This window comes from Ambystoma mexicanum, chromosome 4q, assembly GCF_040938575.1.
Source record: "Ambystoma mexicanum isolate Mex_15411 chromosome 4q, UKY_AmexF1_1, whole genome shotgun sequence".
NCBI classification, from domain to species: Eukaryota; Metazoa; Chordata; class Amphibia; order Caudata; family Ambystomatidae; genus Ambystoma; species Ambystoma mexicanum.
The window spans coordinates 1005456099-1005477536 of NC_090928.1; the positions used below are offsets into that span (position 1 = coordinate 1005456099).

Sequence of the window (21438 nt, forward strand, 5' to 3'; positions counted from 1 at the left end):
GCCGCACCTGCGGGGGCCCAGATGGCAATCCAGGGGACGGAGGACCGCCAAGACGGGCTCGGCAATCACCTGGCTGCGCCCGCCTCAGGCAGCAGCTAGCTGCCCACTAAATCAGCGGAGCGACCACCCGCCAGCGGTCCATCCAGATCTTCGCCCCCCCGCCCTCCCGGCAACATCAGCAACACCAGTCCGGCTGGCCTGGGGCCGACACTGATCCAGGCACTCTACTGGGGAAAACCCCACCACGCCGGAGCCTCCTGCTCCCTGCCACCCGCCCAGTACCAGCCAATCCCCCCTCCAGGTAGGCCGACCTGCAGCGCATTCATCTGTGGCTCCCCACGACTCCGGCAGCCAGGGGGCTGATGAGCCTGGCACAAGTGCGAGCCCCGAACCTGAGGCTGTGCCGGAGACAACCCGCTGGGGCCAGTCAGCACCCAGCCCACCACCCTCCAAGCCAGCGGAGCGAACCCCCGCTGGGGGGGCCATCCAGGTTTCCGGCTTTCTCAGCAACACCAGACCGGCTGCATCAACCTGCCTTATCTACGGGGGAGCCGGTCCGACCAGGGTCCACCCCAGACAGCTCACTACCCACCATCCCAGCGGAGCGAACCCCCGCCGGTGGGCCATCCGGGTCTCCGGCTCTCCCAGCTTCAGCAGACCTGTCGGCCTGCACGGGTGGTTCCCCCTGGTGCAGGCAGCAGTCCAGCCCTCAAAGACTCAGCACTTCGGAGTGAAGCAGGTGAGGAGTTGGGGTCACGGGGGGGCCCATTTAAGTCCTGTCTGGCTCCTTGCCCCCCCTGCCAATAGCAGCCGCTGGCTCCATCCTCAAGGGGCCCCAATCAGGACACCCACCCAGATTCGTTGGTGGCCTCAACCCCCTCCCCCCGCAAGTGGTCCCATCACTTACAGCCGGCATCTGCCGAACCACCCACCGGACTCCACTGCAGCTAGCATCGCAACCAACAAACGGCCACCAAGGTTGAGGCACCCACAACCCCCCCTCTTCCCAGCTGAAAATACAAGGCTGAATCTGAACCCCGGGGGGCGGGGAACAAGTGCTGACCCCCCTAAGCCCCTCATCTGCGGGGGAGAGCCAAGAATGTTCTGCAGAAAACACAACCGGCTCCACCCTAAAGCGGCAAAATGTCAAAAAGCGGGAAGGCATCCAAACAAACGGACATTGCTGCCCTAATGTCCAACTCAACTATTGAAAAATCAAAAAAGGGAGACCCGCCTGAGGACCCTACTCTCAGCTCCGCGCACACCACGACTGCCTCAGCTCACAACCCATCACAAATGGTCACAAAGGCCGATCTCCAAGATTTACTTTCGGCCCTGACCAAAGAAATCCAAAAAAGCATGGAAGAGGTCACGAAAAAAATCAATTCCCTGGACAAAAGAGTGGTGGAAGTGGAGCGCCGCACAGCCAAACTCGAATCCGAGGTCTGCGACCAAAGATTTGAAGAGGAGCAGGACAGGGATAGAATCGCGGCCCTAGAGGCGAGATGCAAACTCCTGGAAACGAAGCAAGAGGACACAGAGAATCGGTCCCGAAGGAACCATATCCGCCTGCGAGGGATTCCAACCTCCATCTCAGACGCAGACCTCAAAGGTTACGTCTCGGATTTACTCAGGTTCATAATCACCCTCCCGAATAAGTCACCACTGGAACAGAATCGGGTGCACAGAACAATCCCTAGAAAGGCGTATACACTCCCCCCAGACGTCCTGGTGCGGATCCACTTCCTCCAAATTAAGGAGGAAATCATGCGCGAGGCTAGGCAAATGCGACAAATCACCTTCCAGGGATCCATAATCTCACTCTACCAATACCTAGCGAATTCCACTCTCCAAAAACGAAAAGCGATGCGCCCATTCACAGAGTGGCTATGCGGGAAAAAGGTTCCGTACCACTGGGGATTCTCGACGTCGGTCAGATTCACATGGGAAGGAGCCCAGAAGCAAATTCACTCAGAGGGAAGTGGACAAATTCATGGGGGTCAGTAGAGCGGAGGGCGAATCGGAATCCGAAGAATCAAACCGTGCACCCCCCAGGAAATCCGGGGAGGGGCGCATGGTCGAAAGCTGGAAGGAGGCGCAGACTCCGGGGCCCATCCAAGAAGGACTCCAACCCGGGTTGACCGTGCATTATCTCCACCAGAGAAATAAGGATCCCTGGACCAGGATGACAACTCCTTCCGACCCAACAAACTAAAGGCGAAGAAAATCCACCAGTTTGGTAGGAATCTTAATCTTCCCAAAATGTAGGTTCCTTATCAGAAAAGGTCCACGATTACCCTATCAGTGCGGGAGCAATGAACAAGCTCCAAGTTACCTCACTTTGGCAGCCTAGTTGGCCATCTTCCAGCGCATTGGTTTCCCAGTGGCAGTAGGATGATGTTTCTCCTACGAGTTCAAAACGGGGAAGGGGATTAAGAAAGGACTATTCCAAAGCCTGGAGTGCTGGGATGCCCAAGTTCCGGCCTCCCGATCAGCACTACAACATGTAACAACAACAGCAACCTCCAAACTAGACGAGCACAAGGATCTCACACCGCTCTCAATAGCACAGCTTCCAGCGGGGGACCCAGGTCAGATCACAGCCGCAACGGAAAAGAGAGGTGATGGCTGACGTAAGCAAGGTTACAATTCTCTCATGGAATGTTCAAGGCCTGAACTCGTCAAAGCGAAGATCAGTCGAACATAGACTGGCGCAATTATCCAGAGACATCGTTCTCCTCCAGGAAACTCACTTGCTGCAAGAGGACGAACGCCGAGTGAGATTCAACAGATACAAAAGAGCTTATTTCGCCACGTCTGGTCAGAAAAAAAGAGGGGTTGCGATATTACTAAGCGACAAGGTTCGCCGATCCAAAATCACAATAAGAAGAGATCCGGAGGGCTGCTTCCTCCTACTTAAGGGCCTATTCGAGGAGCTCCCCGTCACTGTCGTCTCAATCTATGGCCCCAACACAGCCCAAGCTAACTTTATCTCAGATCTAATCCCGACCATACTGGCCTTCCAAGAAGGGCACCTGCTCATGGGGGGGGGTATTACAACTCCATGCCAAACCCCCAAGTGGACAAAACTCTACCCCCCACAAAAGCAGACTTCGTGCAAGCTCTATCCCTAGCCAAGCTACTCAGAGAGACAGTCTGTCGATGCTTGGAGACTGCGCAATGGTACCTCGAGAGACTATACCCACCACTCCGGCGTGCATAAAGGATTCTCCAGGATAGACCTCATTCTAATCTCTGGGGTACTTTTCCCTTGCCTAAACAAGGCAGAAATCCACACACGCATGATATCGGATCACGCCCCTGTGTCCGCAAACCTAGTAATATCGGGCCAAAAGCACCCTGTCCACAAACACTGGAGGCTGAATGACTCCTTGCTACTGGATGAATGCATCAGATCGGAAGTGGAGGACACGATATCCAACTACTTCGAGGAGAACACAACGGAGCATTCCCCAATCAACATTATCTGGGATGCGATGAAAGCAGTAGTCAGAGGGTCCCTGATTAGTGCCGGAGCGGAACAGAGAAGAGTCTCGAATATCGCAGAGGCGAAACTGGAGAACAAGTTAAACCAACTAAAGACTGAGCTGAAGTCACGCAGGAGAGAGCCTTGAGGAAATCCAAAATAGCACTTGAAATGCACTGCGCTGACTGAACTGCCAAATCCCTGGCCTTCACAAGACAGTTCTACTATAGCAAGGGGAATAAAGAAAACAAAATGCTAGTTCAAAAGCTGAAAAAGATCTGCGGCCGAAACAATATCCTAAAATTAGTGGGAGTAGATGGGAAAGTACATTACTCTGAGATGGACAAAATTAACAAACTGGTGAGGCACCAGAAGACCATAATGTCAGGGGATCCCACAGTATTAGATAACCTGCCAGAATATCTGCGATCTATGCCCCCCCCAGAGCACATCCCAGCTGGAATCCCTAGAATCGCCCATCACCATCGAAGAAATTACTGAAGCCATTAAATCTCTCAAATCCACCGCCCTGGGCCCAGACGGCCTATCCGCAAACTTCTATAAAAAAAATACGCCAGAACTTTAGCTTCCCAGATGGCGGCCCTATTTAACTCCTTCCTGTCCTCAAAATCGGTCACCGGCTCAATGGCAGAGTCGCTCACAGTCCTGATACATAAACCCGGGAAAGACCCCGAATTCGCCGCCTCCTACCGCCCCATAGCATTCCTGAACAATGAAGAAAAGATTTTTGCTAAGGTTCTGGCCGGTAGGCTGGGGGCAATTCTGCCAAACCTAATTGACCGCGATCAAACAGGATTCATCCCAGGGAGAGGGGCCCAGGAGAACGATAAATATCATGGAAAGCGCCCACAAACTAGGGGTGGGAATGGGGGTAATATCCTTGGACGCCCATAAAGCCTTCAATTTGGTGGACTGGGGGTACATCCGGGCTGTCCTTAAGAACTTCGGCCTCGGCCCAAATTTTATAACCTGGGTAATAGCCAACTATCAGACTCTCACCACGCAACTGCGGGTAAACGGCACTAGGTCCAGAGCAATACATATCTCCAGGGGCACCAGGCAGGGATGTCCACTCTCACCCTTGATTTTCGCCCTATCCATGGAGCTCTTTGCAGCTAGAATTAGACAAAGCACTAAGATCAAAGGGATATCCGTAGGTGGCCACGAATATAAAATCGCGCTTTATGCGGATGACGTGTTGATAACAGCGTCCAACCTAACTTCGTCACTGGGGGCCCTACTGGATGAGATCAAAGAGTTCGGAGCCCTTTCAGGGTTCAGAATAAATCTGGACAAATCCTCAGCCCTAGCAATCAACCTCTCCATGCAGGAAAGAGCCACTCCCTTGGCGGAAAGGCCCCATCGTATACCTCTGGGTACAAATCACCAAGGACCCATCCCGCTTGTACTCAAGCAACTTCCCGTAGTTAATGAAAGATCTCCAAAGCGACCTGAAGAGGTGGAAGCCCCACAAAATCTCCTGGTTCGGGCGGATTACCGCCATAAAAATGAACCTAATTCCCAGATGGCTGTATCACTGCACAGCATTGCCGATCCATATCCCGGGTCCTGCACTAACAGCTCTGCAAAAGAAAATGCAGGAATTTGTCTTGGGGGGGCGGGGGCCCAGAATCGGTAAACGAATAATGATGCAGGGGAAAGCGCAAGGGGATTTGGGTGTTCCCGTCTTGGCCAGATATACTCTAGCGGCACAGCTATCGCACGCATTCTCCTGGGCACAAGAGGCAGACACCCCGAAATGGTTACAGCTCGAAGAGGCCTGGTGCCCTGTCACACCCTCAGATCTCCCACACCTACCAAACATAAAGCCACAAGCAAACGTCGGCCCCCTCTCGGCTACAGCCATAACTGTCCGCTGCATATGGAACAATCCTGATTTCTCACCAGGCATGACCCCGCTCAGCTTCCAGTCCTGGAGGGAGGGTGGATTACTGAAAACTGGCGATTTTCTAGAAGAGGGAATGCCTAATTTCAATCGAAAGGTGCAAGGCTAAATTTGGGGTGGACGAGCAGGAAAGATTCCACTATGCCCAAATACGCCATTGGTTGTCCCCCAGGGTGGTCTGGGAAAAATGCTCCAGGGAGTTATCGGCGCTGGAACCCTCACTAACAACCCCAACGAAAAGAGGTAGAACCTCTACTCTCTATCGCCTCCTAGACAGAGTTGATCCCACCAAAAAAGAAAGGTCCATGCTGGAATGGGAGAAGGACTTGGGTCGAGAAATAGAAGTTGAGGAATGGGGAAAAATATGGGCCAGACTGCATAAAAGCTCTCAGTGCATCACAAACAGGGAAGGGGGCTATAAACTCTGCTACAGGTATTACGTCACCCCAGCTCAACTCAACAAAGCCAATTCAACCATCCCCGGCTCACTATTTCACATGGTCTGGCAGTGCCTGAAGGCAGAGACCTACTGGAGAAAAATATTACAACATATCAAGGAAATCACCGGGCTCTCCATCCCCTGGGACCCGGGGGTTATCCTTCTTTGCGAAACCGGAGGAGGCGCACTCCCAATCTCAGGGCATATCCCCCGTCTATGCACGCACCTACTCCTAGTGGCGAAAATTGCAATGGCCCGGCTATGGAAAAACAAAGATGGACCCTCAGTTGCACTATGGTGGTCCAAATGCTGGGACATAGCAGTGGCCGAAAAACTCACTGCAATCCGTTTAGGTTCCCTAAACAGAGCCTTGAACATCTGGGACCCATTCATGGACTACGCAGCCAAGTTCCCAGCTCTTACCAGACGACCTCCATTAACCAGATGGCTCCAAGGCAACCCGCTCTATTAAGACGTAGACTCAAACCAATCCTGCCTAGAGCGTGTTAATCGTCCGCACTCCGCGAACAGCCGAGGCCACGAACAATAACGAGCAGACCACCAGGATCTACCTCCCCCCGCCGGACAGCCCGAATGGCAGTTTCACGCTAATGCTAAGATCTATTGCTGTATTGTTGTTGATGTGGTGATTATCTGTAAAACCTAATAAAATGATGTTATGAAAAAAAAAATGAAATAGCTGCATGTGGTTTTCCATTTCAGGGTCAGAAGAGCAGTTCTGAAGGTCCACAAGTGAAAGAAAAGCCACCCGAAGAACAGGGGAAAAGAGCAAACATTCTGCTGGAGCAGAAGGAAACCCCTGATGAGAAGGACATATCGGGACACAGGTGGGAGACTTATGAATAAGGCCCTGCGAGAGATTCAGAGGGTGCCATCCGACTAGATTGCTGAAGAAGCATGAAGGGATTGGCAGTTGGATATCTGGCAAAGACACCATGAGCAGAGAGGGAGAACCAGTGAAGGATGAAAGAGGAGAGAAGCAGAAAACTATGCAGAGCAGGTAGTAAGGCCCCACATTGTCAGGTCATTGGAGAGAGAAGAATGCTCTCGTGAGGGACTACCCATGAGGTGGGATGTGTGAGAGATACAGAGTTGGTAATGTCATAAAAGGATCGGAGAATATGTAGGAGGAGAAACCTATGCACAATATCGGCACCATGGTGAATAGGTTGAAGGACCTTAACAAGGAGAAGGCAGAAGGAGAAGAGAATTGGTGATTGACTCCAAAGACTGACTACAGTGGAATATTTTTAGGACCCTGAAGAGAGGAGAGCCCACTGGTGAGTTACTACTAGGGAATGTGTGAGAGGCACAAAGATAGTACTGTGGAGAGAGGTTCGAGAGAGCCCTATAAATGAGTGAGAGGAAGAAGAAAATGGGCAAATGACAAGAGTGGACATTTTACCTGCAGAGTCAGACTGGAATACAGGGAATAGGCCAGGATAATGACTGAGTCCACGCCACAGGATAAAGTTGGACTGCAGTCAGTGTCAGGAAAGATTTTATATTTTGCTGCTCTCCCTCCATAAGACATAGGGAACTCCCTTTTTGCTAATGTTTTGAATCTTTCCTGACTTTTGTAGGTAGGTGAAGCCTTTTTTTCTCCCCTTAACTTGCTAAACTCATCTGTTTTGAGTGCACTGATCAGTCTCTCAGGTTCCCAGTGCAGGAGAATTCTGTTCTCCATTGTGAAGTTCTTTTTTCCTGCACACATCACCTTCTGTGAACTGCAGTAGGGACACTTTGTTTGCCTGTAACTTTGTTTCGAGGGGATTGGGTCCTCCGACGTATTCCATATCTATGACGGCAATCACCACAGCTGTGCTGCTTCGGAAAATCTTTCGGCGTCTGCGTCCTGCGTCGATGACGTCGATACGCCGTCCTCGAGGACCTCCTCCGACGGCCGACGTCACCAGATGTTATAAGTAGACGCACGACACCCGTAGCCTCAGTTCCGTTTTTTCCGCCAACGTGTTCGCATCGGAGATCTCGGCGCGCCTCGACTCTTTGGAGTTTCTGTTCTTTCGGTTCGAACCTGTTCGTTTGTGAAGTATTGTCGGGATGTCTTCCTCTTCTTCCACCCCACGTCCGGGATTCAGGAAGTGTGGGGACTGCGGGTCCAAGATGTTGGTGACGGACTCGCACGACACCTGCCTCTGGTGCCTCGGGGAGGCCCACGACACGGATGATTGTGTCGACTGCCAGTCGCTTACGTCCAAGGCCTTGCGGGAATGTAAGAAGAAGCTGTCGGTCGGTAAGATGTCCAAGCCCCGGAAGGCGAGGTCCACTGGGCTTTTGACGGACGATTCGAAGGGCGACTCTCCGTATCGTAGTCGTAAGTCCCGCCACTCCTCTGCCTCTTTGAGGCACTCCCGGAAGCGCCGTTATCGGTCGCCTTCCTCGTCCGAGGACTCCGCCCGTCGGCGGGTTTCTTATCCCACCAAGCGTTCCTCTCCGGAGGAATGGGCTTCCTTCGGGAAGAAAATGTTGGCGATTCTTGAATCGCAGGGCTCCGGTCCGTCCTCGCCTCCGAGAGGGGTCAGTCGTGACCGTACTGGAGACACCGCTCATACACCTTCGGGTTTGGGTGGTCGGCACGATTCGCGGGAGAGGTCCCGCTCGGACAAGGAAAATCGTTCCAGTCATGCCCGTTCCAGGTCCCGGTCCTCGACGCGCTCGAGCCCGTGTGCACCTGTGAAGTCTTTGAAGAAGACGTCGACACCAGTGGCGCCGAGGTCATCGATGGACTCTCTCGAGGCTCCGCATCCGAGGAAGTAGTCGACGCCATCGGCGCCCAGGCTGTCGAAGGACACGCTCGGGGCTCCGCCCTCGAGGCCTGTGTCGAAGCCATCGATGTTGTTGGCACCGCACTTGACATCGACGCCAATTCACTCAACATCAACGGTGTTTCACTCGATGCCCTCGACGCCTTTCGAGGCTGTGGTGTCGGAGGTACCCCGTGGCACGGGGGAACCCCCTAGAAAGGCTCTGGCCAAGGCAAAACATGTCTTTCTTCCGTATTCTTTGCCCACTTTCCAGCCTATGGAGTATATTTCCGAGGTGGAAGAGGGTTCTGAAGATGGGTTGGTTCCGGACACGGTACCAGATGAGATTCTTTGTGGTCATAGCCAGATTGAGGACTTGCATCAGTCACTGCATGACGCCAGTGGTCTGGACACCTCTCCGGAGGTGGCGTTCTGTAGGCCTGAGCCTGGCACCCATGCCGAGTCATCGTACCGGCACCTTAAGTCGAGGGTTACGGACTACTTGGGGTGGTCGGCGCCCCCAGTTGATTTTGTGCAGGATGACCTGACGGATATCCTTGACCAAGGTCCACCCACTGACCCGGTACTGCCATTCCATATGGCTCTGCAAAGAAGGGTGGCAGCGGCTTGGACTGCTCCGGAGAGTCTCCCGGCAGTGGCCAAGTCTTTGCTGCGAAAATACTGCCCAGCCAGTAGTGACTCCTGCTACTTGACCACGCACCCCACTCCGGAGAGTTGGTGGTGCAGGCGGCTAAGGCCCCAGCAAAGCAGGCGTCGTATCCTACCATCCCTCCTGATAGGGATGACAAGCTTTTTGATGGCTGGGCGAAGAAAGTGTTTTCTTCAGGGGGTATGACTCTTCAGACAGCCAACTCCATATGTGCCTTGTCACGTTTCACGCACACTCTGTGGAACTGTTTTTCATTAGCGGCTGAACATATTCCCGAAGGGGAGGAACGGGATAGTTTTCTTGCTATTATTCAGGATGGCAAGGATGCCATGTGTGAATCCGTTCAGTCGGGTTTGGACATGGCAGACTGTGTCACCCGGTCCATGGCAGGTTTGCGTGGTTGAGGAAGTCGGGGTTTGCTCCTGATGTGCAAGCCAGGCTCCTCAACATACCCGTTGAGGGTGAACATCTTTTTGGCAGCAAGGCTGACGAGAGCCTTGAGAGGTTGCAGACCTCCAAAGCTGCAGCGAAGTCGTTGGGCGCTGCAGTCCGCCAACCTCCACCATTTCGTCCTAGGGGACAGCAGTGGAGGGGAGGTTCCTTTCGTTATTACTCATCCTTTAGTAAAGCAAGAGGAGCTGCAAGTGAAAGGGGCAACCGTAGGAGTGCCAGAGGTGGAAAACAAGGTACTCGAGGTGCCAAGGCCGCGCAAGCAGTTGCCTCTTTGCCCTCAGGCAACGCCGCAGCCGCTTCTGCTCAGTCATGAGGCCCATGCTTCGCCGGTTGGGGGGAAGGCTGGCGCAGCATCTTGTAGAATGGCGTGCCATTACTTCAGATGTGTGGGTTCTGGAGATCATAGCCCACGGCTACGGTCTTCCTTTCCAGCAGAGGCCTCACGACATTCCACCAGGGAATGTCTCTTTGATGAGTCCGGATCCGCTCTTTGCGCAGGAAATTCAATCCCTGCTGGAGAAAGGCGCCATAGAACTGGTGCCTGTAGCGGAGAGGAACAAGGGATGCTATTCCCCTTATTTTTAGATTTCGAAGAAAGACGGGGGATTGAGACCCATCATGGACTTACACGGTTTGAACAAACTCCTCAGGAAGGACAAGTTCAAGATGGTTACTCTTTCTCGAGTCCTCCAGGCCCTTCAACTTCAGGACTGGTTGGTGTCTCTCGACCTCAAGGACACTTATTTTCATGTGCCGATCCATCCAAAGCACAAGAAGTACCTGAGGTTCGCGGTTGGCGACTCGCACTTTCAGTTTCGGGTCCTGCCGTTCGGATTGACCTCCGCCCGAGGGTCTTCACCAAGCTCATGGTAGTGGTGGCAGCGCATCTCGGGAAAGGGGGGATTCACGCCTACCCCTACCTGGACGATTGGTTGATCAGGGCGCGCTCTCCAGAGCAAGTCCTGGATCATCTGTCCATCACCTGCCACTCCCTTCACAGACTGGGCTTCTCCCTCCGCTTAAAGAAGTCCCACTTGACGCCAACTCAGCGGCTCCAGTACATCGGAGCAGTGCTCGACACGTCCCTGGGGGGCAGTGTTTTCCTCCCCAGGTGAGGGCTCATCACATTCAGCAGATGGTGCACAAGTTGCAACATGCCCAGAGTCTCCCTGCGTTAGAGTTCTTGAGAGTCCTCGGCCTCATGGTGTCCTGCATTCTTCTGGTGCCAGAGGCCAGGTTGCGGATGAGATCTTTGCAATGGGCACTCAAGCTCCAGTGGTCTCAGTCCTCCGGCAGGATGTTGGACCCTGTTCAGGTGCCGTCCTCGGTTGCCCAGGACCTTCTGTGGTGGCCCGACGAAGGCAATCTGATGAAGGGGGCTCCTTTTTGGCTACCCTGGCCGGAGGTGACGATCGTGACAGACGCATCCCTCACAGGATGGGGAGCTCATGCCAACGAGTTGACAGTCAGCGGTCGTTGGTCTCCGTCGGAGTCCAGACTCCATATCAATCTGTTGGAGCTGAGGGTCGTCAGGCTTGCCCTGAAGGCTTTTCTGCCGACTGTGCGAGGAAAGAATGTCCTGATTCTGACGGACAACACAGTGGCCATGCACTACCTCAACAAAAAGGGGGGGGGGCAGGGTCACTTCCTCTTTGCAGGGAGGCGATGCAGCTCTGGTTCTGGGCCATTCAGCAGGAAATTTCGATCTCAGCAGTTCATCTGGCTGGAGACGAAAATGAGACGGCAGACGCTCTGAGCAGGCTGAGCAAGATCTCTCACGAGTTGGAGCTGGCTTAGAAGATTCTCCTGGAGATCTTCGCCCTTTGGGGGACCCCTCAAGTGGATCTCTTTGCCTCCAGTGTCAACCGGAAGTGCGAAAAGTTCTGCTTGCAGGAATTTCCTCCAAACGGAGCCTTAGGGGACGCGTTCGTGGTGGAGTGGTCCTTCCCGCTGCTGTACACGTTTCCTCCAGTCCCCGTCATTCTGCAAGTGCTGCAGAGGTTACAGAGGTTCGATTCCCGGATGATCCTCATTGCTCCGGCATGGGCCCAGAGGACGTGGTACCCGGACCTTCTGGACTTGTCCATCTGCCCTCTGCGTCGTCTTCCCTACCGAGACGATCTGCTCTCACGGGAGGGGGGTCAGGTTCTCCATCCAGAGGTCCGATCCCTCAACCTTCACGCTTGGCTTCTGAAAGGTTGAGGTATAAGGATTGGGACCTCCCAGAAGACGTGATGGAGGTGTTGCTTTCGGCCATACGGCCGGCAACAAAGTCCCTGTACCGTTGCCCTTGGAGGAAGTTCTGCGACTGGTGCAGGGTTCAGAATGTGGATCCTTTTTCATGTGACATTCCTGTCATTCTGTCCTTTTTGCTTTCTTTGGCCCACAAGGGCCTGCAAGTGGGTATCATTAAAGGTTACCTGGCAGCGCTGTCTATATTTAAGCGCTCGTCTGAGGAGTGTTCTTATTTTAAAATCCCTTTGATTTCTCAGTTTCTGAAAGGGCTCACTAATGTATTCCCTCCGTCACCTTTCCAGGTGCCCGGTTGGGATCTGAACCTTGTTCTCAAGTTTCTAATGGGTGCTCCCTTTGAGCCTTTGCATTCTTGTCCTTTGAGACTGTTAACACTTAAAACTGTGTTTTTAGTTGCGGTCACTTCTGCTCACAGAGTGAGTGAGTTACAGGCACTTTCAGTTAAGCCACTCTTCACTGTGTTTCATAAGGACAGAGTTGTCCTTAGAGTTCGTCCTTCCTTTCTTCCGAAGGTGGTGTCGGAATTTCATTTAAGCCAGAAGGTTATTCTTCCGGCATTTTATCCTCCTCCACATCCTGGTAAGGAAGAGGAGAGGCTCCATAGGCTGGATCCTAGGAGAGCTTTAAGCTTCTACATTTCACGCATGTCCCGGGTCAGAGTGGACGATCAACTCTTTATTGGTTACGCTGGAAGGCGTTTGGGACAAGCTGTTACTAAGCAGACTTTGTCTCGATGGATCATCTTGGCAATTTCCGAATGTTACGGCTTGGCGGCTAACGACCCTCCGGTAGGCTTATGGGCCCATTCTACCAGGGGTATGGCTGCCTTTACTGCCCTGCAGAGGGGTGTTCCTATTCGTAACATCTGTGATGCAGCCACCTGGGCTTCGGTCCATACTTTTGTACGTCACCATTCCCTTGATTCTATCCGGGGGAAGCATCTGGACTTTGGCAAGGCGGTCCTTTACGCTGCAATTTGATTGGGCATTCTAAATTTGTATATTCTAAATTCTTTTCCCACCTCCTTAACGTTGGTACTGCTTTTGGAGTCTGTCATAGATATGGAATACGTCGGAGGACCCAATCCCCTCGAAGAACAAGTTACTCTCTTACCTGGTAACGTTCTTTCGATGGGATGGTCCGACGACGTATTCCATATCGCTCCCTCCCTGCCTACCCCGCTACAGAATTTCTTATGCGATTGCAGCTTACGTTTCCACAAGGCTTTCTGTGGTCATACTGGCAGAAGATTGGTGCCACACGTTCTGGGAAAAAACTACAACTGAGGCTACGGGCGTCGTGCGTCCTACTTATAACATGTGGTGACATCGGCCGGTGGAGGAGGTCCTCGAGGACGGCGTATCGACGCAGGACGCAGACGCCGAAAGATTTTCCAAAGCAGCACAGCTGTGTTGATAACTGTCATAGATATGGAATACGTCGCCGGACCATCCCATCGAAAGAAAGTTACCAGGTAAGAGAGTAACTTGTTCTTTTAGCAACTTTGTGCTTGCTTGCTTGATGTGGCCAGAATGGGCTAGTGGCAGTGGATACTTTTACCATCGTTTTTTTCTTGTACGCTTTTTCATTTTTTTGCTTAATTCCAAATAGAGTACCATGTAATCTAAAATGGCTGTGCCACAGAAATTATGCCTGTCTATTTGCTGTCTTGTATTTTGACCTCCTTCCTTCTCTGGAGTGGTTGAATTTTACATATATGGTAACCCTTTCCAAGGGAAAACTTTAGCATTCACAGGCAAAGTGGCAGTCTGCCTGTGTGGCTGGATGTTGGGGCCTAGGTCTGACTGGACCCAATCCACATTTCGACCAGGCGTGTTTGTTGCTGAACAGTTTGAATGGTGCAGATTCTTGCCATTAGTGGTCTCCAGTCTGAATCCTGGATACAGCCACACTTCAGATCATCGTTGAAGCCCAAACACCTACAAAAGCGAGCAGCCCACTGAAGACCCGGAACTCGTTGAAATATCGTCAGCTGCCATTTTGTCACTTGCTAGGTGAAGCCCTGCATCTCAGCAGATCTCAACAAGACTCAACACACCCGGAACCATCCTGCAAGCTAGTCAAACGTCCTCCTGGGCTATTTCGCTGCAATGGTCGCTGTCCAGAGTTGATCCTAGGGACTCCGCAGATACTCAGCATATGGAACAAGACGGTTTTCTCTGAAGTTGTAGCTCTCCACCACGAAGAGGGGCCTTGCAGGGCCAGCTTCTTTGATCTCGCCAGGAGAGTTGTCTTCTGCCCTTTTATTCAAGAGGCTATTGCTGTTTCCCACCTGCATTGCATTCTGTAAGTCCTCTGAAGTAGCCACCAGAGTTATGTTGTCCTGAGTGTCCAACTATCCAGAATCTGGTCCATCTGAGATCAGACTGCAAACTAGCGAGACCCAAGGACCCGATGCCTGAAGGGACCCTTGCACCTGCAACCCCATGGCTTCCTCCAACAGAACGAAGGCATGAATCCAGAAGGCCCAGCGATTTCATGAACTGCTACAGTGGTCCCTGAGTGAATCAGAGTACAGGGGGTGAGTAAACATAACTATTTTGCCCCCCCCCCCCACAGTGTTCTATGGGCATAAGTCCTAGCACTTCCTCACCTTTGTCTAGCCTTGAACGGTCATGTTCTGGCCTGGTGTCCCCACCTGGGTCTCCCCTAAGGTGGTTGGTTTAGATGGTTTAGTAGAGGGTCTTTTAAAGACATTCCTCTTTGTTTTAATGAACTTTGAAACACTTACAACCACCTTTTGGCTCAAGTCAACACTGGTTCAACTTCCAAAAAGCGACTCCTAGCCTCTTAAGTCTTCTATTGTGACTCGTGACTCTAAAGGCACTAGACCCCTCCTTATCTAGCCAGGGAATTACTTTTTATGATTAGAACCTTAGTTTTAATTATTATTATTATTATTGTCTTTGAGCGCGGACCTAGCTTCGAGAAGCAACGGAGCGCTTTACAGAAGCATACAACAATACAGAAACATAATGGAGCACTTTACAAAGGTATACAAGAGTACAGATGCATAAAAGAGTGCTTTAGGTATACAGAGGGGCACACAGGAGTGCTGCAGCTGTACCGGGTGGCAGGGAGATGAGGGGTGGGCGGTGTCTAGCGAGTCAGGTGGCGTGAGGAGCGACGTGATGGCCTAAGTGTTGAGAAGGAGAGACTCCTTGAAGAGATGGGTCTAGAGTTGTTTTCTGCATTGTAGGAGCGTGGGGGGTGAGTCTGATGCTGACAGGGAGTTTTAAGTTTTGTAAGGTGTTTTCCAACATCTTTCTTCTAATCCTGTTAGTTCTCAAGGTCTCATTTACTTACCCTGTTCTAGCTATTCACTTGCTTTGCTACATTTGTATTTCTCACTTTATTTCAAAGTTAAGTGTTAGTGCTCTTAGCAGACCACACCAAAGTGAATGTGTTTGATCTGCCCATCTTAACAGCGAGAAAGCTGATGAATTCCCTCCTCATATACTGTATTCCTGCTCCATCTAGCAGGTGAGACAGAAAAAGTGAGAGAGGAAGGGAGGGAGAGAAAGAGAAAGAAACGTCAGCTGCATCCTGGAACCTGCAGTAAAGGTTGGAGAACGATGAGAATGAAGAGAGAAATCCTGCTGCATCGTGGAACCTAGAGTGAAGGTCCCAAGCAGTGACCAGCATTGATTAAGCATTGTAGGGGAAAAATAAAATCGCACTGAAACCTGAAGGGACGGTACATGAAAGTGCCTCCATTACAATTAGCTACTGTCAGACACGAGAGGCACCGTGTTTCATACTGGAGCGTTTCATACTGGAGCGGGCTGTGAAGCACACAGCAGTACCAAGCAGCCCTTGTGAGAAAGACCACACTGCATCCCAGAACCTGGAGACAAGCTTCCCCATTGTGTGACCATAACCATTTGATACGGGTAGAAAGAGTGAGAAAACATGCTGCGCTCTGGATCATGGAGTGAACCTACCAAATCAACCTGCTGTGCCACCTGGCCAATGAGAAGGGGAAATCAAGTCGCATCCTTGAACCTGGAGTGAAGGTTGCCAAGCACATAACAGTGCAAGTTGAACATTGTAAGAACGAGTAAAGATTCCCAAGGAAGGCGCAATAAACGTTTCAATGGACCTGCTGATAAAACCAGCCAGGAGGACCTTAACCGTAACAATTCCTAAACGGAAAGGTCTTTTCCAAATTGATTTTCCATTTTTAAGATTCTTCTTTTGAATCATAATCCTACAGTGGCCATTGTATAAAACAGACGCTCCCAAGTCCATGGCTGTCTCAGGAAGAATGAGTTGGTTTTGCACAGAAGTCAAGCAAATGTAAGTATGTTGTGAAGTAATTCAAGTAAGGAAAATCAGATAATTGAAGAGAGATTACCCAACTTTTTGAAAAGAATATTTTGTAGTACACCGGATGATGCATTTTCAATTGTTCTTATCCTCTCTATTATTTTAAGTTCTCCATTTATGTTCTACCGGCTGTCTGAAATGTTTTTCCATCACAAGTGGAAAAATCAATGTGACAGACTCTACTAAATCAAGACTGCACAATTAAACTAAAAGTTAAAGAAAACATACTTTTTGTTAAAGTTTTGTTACTGATGTCAGCTCTGCCTTCAAGATTAAACTGGTCAAGATTAAACTGGTCTACGCTTTATTAAAGTCTCTTTTCGAGGATGCATGCAGAGTTATGCCTCCTATATCCATCATTCACCATACTTCTTTTAAGACACTTTCCAGAGTTTGTGTCCTGTATATGGCTGGGGATTATAATCCTGCAGTGTTTTTTACAGATAAGTTTCGACGCCTATTGTTCTCCGCATGCAATGTGGCTCTCATCTCTTTCTCAGTTGCTTTAAGTATTTGGAGTCCTGTATCAATCATGAACTGTCTCTTCTTGATATGGATTTCTTACTATGTTCTGGAAGCTTGTACTGTAAGTGCAAGCATGTGTAGGAAAGCCCCTCAACACTCACACCAGAAAAAATACAACCCGCTAGGGAAAAAGGCCCAATACACATCTTCCAAGGATAGCAAGTATTTTATTCCTAAAAAATAGGAGAGCACCATCAAAGAGCTCTGCTGCCGCCAAACTTTCTGCCAAAACCTGCAGGAGCAGCACGTTAAGAAGGTACATAGCGTCATCAGTGAAATCATGACATACAGTAAAAACCCGCGCGGCTGGTTGGTGAGATCCTATACATAGGCCGCCTGCTCCATATGGGGTGCCAGGCCATTGATCCCAACCCATCTGTCTATCTTCTTCCACGTGGGTGAGGCTACAGTCCTCAATAGCCATGAGGTGGCGGCTAATTGGCAATTATGTACAATTTGAACAATACATCTCTAATATAGCAGTGCAACTGGTACAAGCCGACAGGGGCCCAAGGGAGAAGCCGTGGTCATACTAACTCACAATATTCACCTGACCCAGACCGGCCGGAACCTTTCCAAGCTCTTCCACCCTCGTTCTGGGATGTAATTGTATCGCTCCCTGAACCTTGGAGTACAGATCACGTGACCCAGAAGTGAAGGCAAGAAAGCCCTCCTTTCTGATCTTTCTTGATCAATCGGGGGTCTAACAGGTTTATGATCAGTGGTCTGTGGCATGATCAGTGGTCTGTGACTTGCTGATACCTTCGAATTCAGAGGTCTTAAGGCTAGGGCAAATGGGTGCTATAATTTAGGATTTGGACTGGTGGGGGTCGGAAGCCCATGCCCTCCTTCTCGTGGGATTGTATCATACAAAGACGCTCAGCCCTCTTCCCGTGACCTTGCAGGGCACATTCTTCCCAGAACACAAAGGCTGGCAACTTTAAAGACAATGAAGGGTTTATGGATCTCTGCAGCTGTTAGGGAGAATTCTCTTATAAGGCTACTTTCCCAAACCTAGTGAGTCCCCCAGCAGCTTTGCTGGATTTTTGGGGTTTGTTTTTTTCTCCTGCTAAGAGTGAGACTCTTTTCCTCCCACTCTTAGGCATGATTTGAGGTATGTCTTTGACTCTTTGTGTGCTTATGGGCTATGGGGTATTTTACTCCATAGGGTATCATCTGATTTTGTGTATATGTTACACAGCACCCTCAGTGCAGTAACACAGGGGTGTCATAGTGACCCCCAAACATAGACTCCATACCCTGGGACTGACTACTGTCTCCCAGGGCATGTAAAGTCGCCATTGACTTTACTAGTCCAAAATTGTGAACAGAACCAGTACAAACCATCATATTGTGGAAGTACTGGAAGGGGTTCATTCGATTTCCCCTGGGTCTGTTGTCGAGTTTCTGGCTGTTGGCAGTGGTTACCACGCAAAATATTCCACCAGAATATTTCCTATGGGATTTTCCCATTGATTTTAAACGCACCACTTTTTGGTGCAATGTTAAAGATACCGCTGGTTTATTTATTTAATATTAAATCAACGGTTGGGTCTTTTTGCCAGAACTCTCTTCTAAAATGGCGTTCGTGTCCGTCTCTGTAACTCTAACCAAGGTCGAGTCCTTTGTTCCACTTTTTGGCAGGCTTCTCCACGGAAGCCCTCCAAATGGTGCCACTCTGTCTGGGTTCCACAGGATGTGTGGGGAGGGGAATTGGCACCCTGGACTGCGTTACCTTAGCAACTCAAGTCACACTCTATTCTGATTGGCCCAGTGGTGAGCCGCCCTGCTCACCACTTAGTATGTGTGAGTGACAGCTAGGCTGATGAATGGGGGGTTTTCTGCATAAAAGCAGGGCCTTTGGGACTGGAACTTCAGAAGTCGCCACAGGACCTAAGAATCCGAAGAGGGAAGAAGCTGAGCCATCTGCAACGAGGACACCACCGGTGAAGCCCTGCTGCAACAAACTCACCACTTTCCCAACGACAAGAGAAGATATTCTGCTGGACTAGTCTTCTTCCTCTGAGCTGGTGGGACCAACCAGTTCACCCCTTTCGCCTTCCAAAGATGTCTCTTGGTCAAATCGCCCGTGCCAAGCACCCCGGCGGCCGTATAGCCAAACCTCACCACTTTGACCGCAAATAAAAGGAACGCACCTTTTACTGACCAACTCCGCAGCTGGTTTCATCCCTGTGCAGTGCAATGACTCTACGTTTCCTCCTCGACGAGATCCTCTCTTCCCCTGGTCGAAACAATGAACTGCAACCACTGCCAGGAACAACTGCCACCGCTGGAGCTTCCTCTCTCTTTAAGGTACTGTGTCCTGCCTGGCCTCCCTTTCTTCAGTTTGCCCAAGGTGACCCTTAAATCCTTGGCTTTCCAACTGGGTTGGCCCCAGACCTTCTAACTTTAACTTCTTGAATCACCCCAACCTCTTTTGAAAATTCTACCAAGACTTTTAGTGCATTTTAAACCGTGTGATCCTGGGCATATTTCGCTTTGCTCCATTTTAAAGTGGGCCTGACCTATGAACTTTGGCTCTACAGTGTATACTGCCTGTATTCCCTTGCTGAGAACTCCTAAAAGTGTTGGGACCTGTTTTATTTCTATGCTCTGCCTTTTTCTCTCCCTTTAATTTAACTATTGGAGTGCCATCTAGGTTACGTGCTCACATCCGTTTTAAACAAATCGTGGTGTTTTAACTCTGACTTGTCTAATAGTTATCAAGGTGGGTGTGTATACTTTACCTGACTGTGTTTTAACTTGCTTTTGATTTAGAGTGCTAGTATATTGCTTAAAGTGTGTTTTAAATAAATAATTATATACTTTTTATACAAAGCTCTGGTCAGTGTTTGTTTGCTCTACTGTGTTTTTAGCCCTATTGTGTATACTCTATATACTGCCCTACTCTTCTTGAGGGAAGTCTGACTGCTCAGACACAACTACCAGGTAAATCTGGGTGGTGCAGACTGCTACCAATTGGGTTTACTGCTTACTCCTGTAGTCTTAATCTTTTTACAGTGTTCCCTAAGGGAACTGCACAGGATTCTGCCGAACAGTGGCCCTGGCCTTTCTCATCAGTGCCCGGGATACAACCTATTCCTTTGCTCATGTTCGCGGCCTAAACCTGTGTTGCTGGCTGCTGCACTGCGTTTAGGCCATACGTTTCAATATGGCTGCTAATATCTAAAATGGCATTTGGTCCAGCACGACTCAGGCCGACGTCTCTACACACACCACACCAGACATGGCATTGGGTCCAGTATATATCCCGGTGCCGTGCCCCATGACCTCAGTTCCTTTTTTCTGCACACTTTGTTCGCTTTGCGAAAAAAAACCTTTCTTTTTTGTCGAGTATTCATAACCTGCTAAGGACTCGGGGTTTAAGCCGTGCACTGATTGCAACCTTTGCCTTTACTACCTGGGCAGAAGCATGATCCACAAGAACGTGTTTTGTACCAATCCATGTACCCTAAGACCTTCTCGGAAAGGGCGGCAAAACTGTTCACCTACTTCGACAGGTGAAGTCGCACAATCTCGTTTGAGGTTGCGCATTACGGGATGCTGGTCTGAGGACAAGTTACCCTCATGCATTGAGAAAGAAAGAAGAAGCACCACAAGAGATCCCACGCCCCAAGCAGATCTTCTCAGCAGCATTCTTATGCAGCCTCCAAGAAGAGGAGTCACAATTCTAAGAACTCTCTGGAAGCAGTGCTGCAGGTACCATTTCCCACCGAGTTCCACCCCCCGGAGGAGGGGAGAACCTCCACTTGAAGATGCTCGACTACAAACCGGTGAGGCTCCCAAGGTGGAATACTCTTTCACGCCTCTGAGCTTTTGCCCGATTCCTGAGGGCATTGACGCCTCACAGTGCAGAAAGGTTCACAGCATATACTGCACCCCTTACTATTCCAATACGGAGGATGCTGCCCACCCTACTATATAATACATCTCATGGAGGTCTATACTGGGTGTTTCCCTGCGATGGTTGTTAAGGGGTCTGGTGAGTGTTCAGAGAGAGGAGACTGGGTGGGCTCTGGGGGAGCCCCAGATATCTCCAGGGTTCCCATGACCTAGCTTTTTCACTGCCCTGATCCAAGTTCTCCCTGTAAGTGACATGTCTCAATCCCAAATGTCGGGAAATGAAGGGGTGCTAGTTTGATGGATACATGTGAACAAGTATCATTTTAAAGGTGTTTTTGCAGCCAAACACTTAGACATTACTCAGTGAATTTAACACACAACGTTTAACAAATGAATACAACTACCATTAGAAACCCCAATCACAAGTATATCACTTTGTATTTTCTTCATAGAATTTGTGAAATCCAGGCTGTTGACTGTACTACAATTACATCATTCACTGTACGAGAATGCGAAGGCTCCAGCAGGATGGGTTCGAGACCTCGGCGCTACCTCTTCACAGGGCACTCCAATGGGAGCATTCAGATGTGGGATTTGACAACTGCAATGGACATGGCGACCAAAAGTGAAGACAAAGGTATGTAGAAATGGCTTTTCTTTCCATTCCATCTGATTTGTAAATGC

General features: G+C 50.3%; 1 protein-coding gene across 3 annotated transcripts in view; it reads left to right on the top strand.

Moving 5' to 3' along the window:
• The window catches only part of KCTD3 (potassium channel tetramerization domain containing 3), a 529442-nt gene that overhangs the window by 468853 nt on the left and 39151 nt on the right, over positions 1-21438 (top strand). For all 3 annotated transcript variants that reach the window (XM_069608570.1, XM_069608569.1, XM_069608571.1), the window contains one exon: positions 21207-21391. In XM_069608570.1, the coding sequence (XP_069464671.1) occupies positions 21207-21391 (185 nt within the window). The remainder of the gene's footprint in view (positions 1-21206; positions 21392-21438) is intronic.